Here is a 6460-nt window from a genome sequence, read left to right as displayed (position 1 = left end):
ACTGCTAACTTGATGTTGTTCCTAATGAGAACCTTCCACGACTCATTACCATCCACAACATGAAAAATCCACTTCATAGCCAGGGCAATTCCCTGCAATTTGAGGTCTTTAAGACCCAAACTACCCATATTCTTGCCTAGGTAGCACCACTACCATTTGATAGAATGACATTTCCTATTGCCTTTGCCATCAGACCATAGAAATTGCCTAACTGAACATCCAAACTAAATCATAATAAAGACTGCAAGAAGAGAGAATCTTCAAGTAGACCTGCAATCTACTGACCAAAGACAAGTATTGTTTTTTCCATTTATATAGTTTGTACTCAATTTTCCCTTTGATCCACAACCATTGACTGCAACAAGATACCAAGGTATCTTACCTACTTTTGAGGGACCACCCCATTGATAATTAAATTTATTGCACCACAAGGGGGGCTTCATCCCATCCAAGCAAAATGGATTTAGCTGAAGATATCGTGGCTCTTGAGGCTTCACATAATAGATTCAACTTTTTAAGTAAACATTTCATGTTGGCCTCCTTTAATTTCAAAAAGAGTGTAGTGTCATTTACAAATTATATGTTAATTAGGCCTCTTTATTGGTTAAATAAATGCTCTTAATCCTTGAGGAGTAGGAGGAGTCCCTAAGTAAGTAAAATATGACATCAAATGCAATAACAAATAGCACGGGAGAAAGGGGGCATCCTTGCCTAATGAATATTCCTAGTTTGTGTTTTTAATACTTAGGAAATTTAGCAAAAAAACTTGTTAATTAATTATAGTTCATTACAAACATGATTAATACTCACACAAACATGTACCAAACCATTTCCCAATAACTAGTCATAAAAAACAAGAATCAATGATTTGAATTTAAAATTTTGAATTTCGGGTCAATTCTACATCATCCAAGATCACTCGTGTATTGAAGAAATAACCTAGGATCCCATCAAGTGTGAGAAAGTTTAGGTTGATAATGATGTGTATGTGTGGGAATAAATGCATATGGGATTCAGATATGACCACATGTATGGAAGTGCATGAAAATGAGAATAAATGGGGATAGATGGGGATCCATAAGTGAACCAAACTTAAACACAAAAATGTGCTACATATCACCATATAATTATAGTAAGATATTCTTTCAAAATAGACCAAAAACTAAATGAAAATTGATATGGATATGCACTATCATGATGATGGAATATGTAGCGTGCTCCAAAACGTTGACGCAAAAAACTCTTATACAATCTAATCCAAAATCTACATGACAAACTATAGATTGTAGAAATCTGATATCATTAATGAATATACAAATTTCATATCATTAATGAATATACAAATTTCACTATTTCAATATTATTTAAAGATATCGAGACATGTCATTCTCTAAAAACTTCTTTCATATATATCACATATCTATTAAAAAATTATTATTAAATTATAATAATCATATTGCATTTTTTATTCTTTGGCTTCTCATCCTGCTATTGTGGGGGCACCTCTTGACAAAGATGTTTTTAAACATAAGAGAAGCGGAAACAACTCGGAAGGTAAGGGGTTATGAGGACAATAAGGACAGTTGAGGAAGGACTATCATTTAATTTAAGTGGGTTGGGACCTTGGTTGCATGTGACGAGCTCAGGAAAAGGCCTTTACTAGATGCCTTTTTAAACTTTTTCTTGTTGGAAGGCAGTTCTGTTAACGCCTTTTCAGCACATCTTCTTCTTTTTTGGCGGGGTTTTGTGTGTGAGGTGGAATGCTCACATGATCATCTTCTTCTACCACAACCGTCCGGCATATCTTGTGCCGCACCTGTGTAAGTTTTTGCCGTATAGCTTAAGCTTAGCTTCGCATTTGTGTAGGCCTGACAAGGCTAAGGACTATGAATACTCTTTTGTCTCTTCCTCCAGCACGGTTGTAGTGGGTATGGAGAATGTTGAACTGCCCGCATTCTATAAACTTGTCATTTTCTTGGTTATGCATTGTCTGTCTCGATCCAGATTTTTCTAATTCACTTGCCATTGCTTGATTTGATTGGATTGATGTTTTCACTTGGATACTGACGTAGATTGATTTTTAAGGGAAAACTGATTTGGGTTTAACAATTTTGATTGATCCATCTTGGCTCCACCTAAAATTTCGTCAAAGTGTTATTTGGAATTCATCTGTGTCTCACTTTTCACCCATCAGGATTGGATTTCCAGGCTTTTTGGATTGACCCATGTTGGGTTCTTCAAAGAATTCCGTCTTTTGGTCATCCAGGTTGTCATTCTCCTCGGATTGACCCATTCTGTTGAAATTCAGAAATGCGTGTTTGGGAAGGTCAAGTCCATGACTTCTTTTGGTCTGAATGTTAATATATAAAATGAGGATACTTTGCAGAAGAAACAAATTCTATTAGTCAAATGAAATATGTTCTCGCAATGGTGGCTACAGTAAAGAGGCAGAAATTGATGACGGAAGCATGGAGATTCAGGTGATCGGGTAAGAAAACTACGTTGATTTCATAATTAAAATTATTTAAAAAGCCAAATTGAATTGTAAAAATGAGGGATTTTCCTTCTTGTTTCGGGGAACATGGAGTGCAAGTCACCGAGTCATCTACTAGCAGTAGCAACAGTAGGATGACACAGAATCTGGTAACATGTGTGTACCAAGCCAAACTTGGGGACCATTCTCGTCTAATCACAGTCACATGGTGCAAAAATCTGATGGGTCAGGGTCTGAGTGTAAATGTAGATGACGAGTCATGCCCTGGCATGACTTGTAAAGTGGATATGAAGCCTTGGCTGTTTTCAAAGAAAAAGGGGTCTAGGAGTTTTGAGGTGGGCACCGGACGAATTGATGTATTTTGGGACCTGTCATTTGCCAAGTACGGATCTGGTCCTGAGCCCTTGGAGGGCTACTTTTTAGCTGTAGTTTCTGATTCTGAAATGGCTCTTCTGCTTGGTGATATGACCAAGGAGGCCTATAAGAAGACTCATGCAAGCCCCCCCTCTGGTGAAACAATTCTTATTTCAAAGAAAGAACATGTTTTTGGTAAGAAAGTGTACAACACAACGGCTCAATTTTCTGATAATGGGCAACCTCATGACATCATGATTGAGTGCCATACAGTAGGCTTGAGAGAGCCTAGGCTTTCTGTTCATATTGACAGAAAGATGGTTATGCAGGTTAAACATCTGATGTGGAAATTTAGAGGCAATCAAACCATTTTGATTGATGGACTTCCTGTTGAAGTGTTTTGGGATGTGCATAATTGGCTATTTAACCCCAGTGTAGGCAATGCAGTGTTCATGTTTCAGACTGGCCTTTCCACCGAGAAATCATGGTACAAGCTCTCATCTTCTTCCATATTGCCTCTGCCGACTACTCAGGGACTTAAAGAGGAGTCTAGAGGTCTAGGATTTTCCTTATTGCTGTACGCATGGAAGAGTGAGTAGACTGGTCTTGACTTACAAATCATTGATATTACATGGGGTTCTATTTCCTTTCCTACTTTTTAACTGACCTGAATTTCTTTCAGTCATAGCTTTTAACTGCAAGGTGGGAATTTTTAATAAGTTAAATAGCATTTGGTGATGGTTAATATACCTTGTCAATTAAATAGATCTGCTATTGGGGTTTTTGTGAAGTTGAATTTGGTTTTCCGAGAGATTGTTACTATCCACAATAATAGGTAATGTCTCTTCGCCGTAACCATGGAAGGTTTTCATCTACAGGCTGTTTATTAAGCAGAGATGAATCTGGAAAAGGATATAAGTACTCAGAGTGATTATTTCAGATTGCATTAATTGGATTGCTAGTGCTCATTGGAAGCTTTCTTAGTCCATTTCCAATATCTAGAGAAATTTGTTGTCTTGTGTGATTTCCTGTTTGCACCTGAAGTTGTAACCGCTGATGCTCCATGATATTTATGATGTTGCAACCTTAGTTTTGGCTGAAGCAAGCTCAGAAATCACATTTGATAGCAGTTCAGTTCTGTGACATTTTTTATTTTATTTTTGTAACCGTTCATGCTAGATAATATCATTGATGGAGCAACTTTGGTTTTGGTTTGAGTAAATAATGAAATTGCACTTGCCAGGACAGAAATTTCAAATTATTTTTATAACTTTTGTTTTTGTTTTGAAATTTTGGTGATGTATTGAACTTAGAATCTACTCCTTAACTACAGTTGATCATCATTGAATTATTGAAAGTACATGCAATATGTCCATTCTTGACTACAAGGAAGCTTTTTTTTAACTATTTTAAACCTTTTGGAGTAAATGGAAGTTGGACTGTGTTGACCCCTAACAAACTACATATGTTCTCCGTGGATTTTCAACTTTTGAGCATTGACCTGCTGTAGCAAATTAGTCCCTTACATTTTGAAAAGACATAATATGATGAAAGCTGGTTAAATTTGATTTAAAATGCTCCATTTCAAATTATGAATTGTCTAAAATTTTCTTTGCTTTTCCCATCAAATTGATAGTTTATATATTTGGCTGTCATCATTGAAGGAGCTGCGAATCTTATTGCTTGAACACAGAACAACTTAAATAAACATGCATCTTATTTCAATCATAAATTTATCAGATAGGAACTTTTCAAATAAAATGTCTTTGGTTTATATTATAATTCTTCTGTTAGATGGCTTTGTAAAAAATGACAATACTTAAGTTTGTACCTTTATGTATCGATGTGAATGGTGGTCGGACTTGCATTTATCACATCAAGTGAATGGGGCACCAAGGGATCACCAAATGCGTGGCTAGTTGTATCTGCTTTAGTATGTTTATTTATGTTTATTTAAGGAAATATATTTGGATGTGGAGATGGATTTCAGTAGAGCAAATGAAATATTTCTTGCTTCTTTTCTGCCCTGATTTACAGTATATTACTCCAGTGCCTATTTGTACAGTTTATTCATTTGTACTTAATGAGCATATAATTGTTTCATTTTGTCGAATACTTATGCTCCAGTTTTTAACCGAATTCAACAAAATTTCTCTGTTTTAAAATTTTTATAATTTTATCTGAATGATCTTTGATCTGTTTTTGCAAGGTTGTTCAAGATCGACCCTTACCATTGAATACTGCTTTAGGCCTGATTATACAGACTCAAAAGGTTTATAGGAGCCAAAACACCTGTTAATCCAATGAACTCCTCCAATACAGAAATAAGAAATTACAAGCTTTTACATTCTCCATTTTTATATGAAACATACCATGCAGTTAATAAATTTCCTTTTTAAAAGAGCATAAATAGCATCACATTATCATGTTTTACTCAGGCCTATGGCTTTCTGTTGTGCCACTCCTGTTGGTGAGTTAAAAAATACAGCACACTTGTGGTAGACTAATCTGCCTTCATGTACTGTAAAAGTGATGAACAAATGCCCCAAAGTTCTATGCAAATCAATATGGTTTCGTCATTGGTGCATTTAATTTTGCGATTGTTCCTAAATTTAGCTCAGCTTCAGTTTTGCTTTGCTGCATATAATTATTTTGTCTCCCAAGTCCAATTCTGTAATCCTTGTTTTTAAATAAATAGCTATTGAAATGCTGCCCTATTTAATTGTGATCGTTTGGAGTGTACTTTTTCTAAAGAGCTGTTTACATTTGCATGGACTGGGACTGACTTTAGTAGGATGCTACATGACATCAATGTGAGAGATATTGGTCACTATCCATTTCCAAGGTCTGACGGCAGAATCATGTCATACTTCTAATACAACTAAGAAGTGCTTATCTGCGGTGTCATATTCATAATTTTGAGGCAGTGGTTGTTAACCTTCTCAAAGATTGTATAATTCAATTGCAGTTAGCTTTGAGCCTTTAACGCATAGAAGTTTTTAAATTGTGGTGTTATGGTCAGCGTATGTACAGAAACGCTTATTTTCAATGCATTGGAGACTTGAGTGATAAAATTGGTTATGCATTGAGTTAATTTCAAGTTTACTGGCTTTTCCATTCCCCTCTCAAGCTTGTACCAGATTAGCATATTTGCAGAATCTAAATTATGGTTTCAGGCATGTCAGAAAGCACACAGAGAATTCACCTGCTGCAGGAAAGGGATCAGAAGCATTTCCTTGTGAAGGAATCATCTATTGAACAGCATAAGCAAAAATATATGAAAGCTCCTAGATCCTTAAAAAATGAAACATCTCTCTAGCAGAGAGGCTAAGGATGAGACCGAATAAAACAATTTTGGTCCTATTTGGAGGCTTGTACAGTTCTTAAAAGTGCACTGGTCTTGGACAAAAGTTTAGGAATTGGGTATCAAAAGGTTCCTGATCTGGTTATAGGAAGGACAATTTGCTTGCAAATCCTTCAAGCTCAGAGGGAACTTGATATATCTATTATTGCATTTGATGGAGAAAAGGAATGTATGAAGGACTCTCCTGGGCTTTAGTCTACTTCCCAACAAAGCAGTTCAACTTATGAAGAAAATCAATTTTGTAGTGA

At 35.9% G+C, this 6460-nt stretch overlaps 1 protein-coding gene across 1 annotated transcript; it reads left to right on the top strand.

Moving 5' to 3' along the window:
• The first annotated feature begins 1632 nt into the window (after nucleotides 1-1632).
• LOC131079499 (uncharacterized) lies at nucleotides 1633-4058 on the top strand. The gene has a single exon (XM_058017456.2). The coding sequence runs from the start codon at nucleotides 2551-2553 to the stop codon at nucleotides 3445-3447; it is 897 nt and encodes a 298-aa protein (XP_057873439.2). The 5' UTR covers nucleotides 1633-2550; the 3' UTR covers nucleotides 3448-4058.
• Nucleotides 4059-6460: the final 2402 nt, after the last annotated feature.

This window comes from Cryptomeria japonica, chromosome 4, assembly GCF_030272615.1.
Source record: "Cryptomeria japonica chromosome 4, Sugi_1.0, whole genome shotgun sequence".
NCBI lineage: Eukaryota > Viridiplantae > Streptophyta > Pinopsida > Cupressales > Cupressaceae > Cryptomeria > Cryptomeria japonica.
Note: the sequence above shows the minus strand (reverse complement) of the source record. Positions and strands in the feature narration are given on the sequence as shown.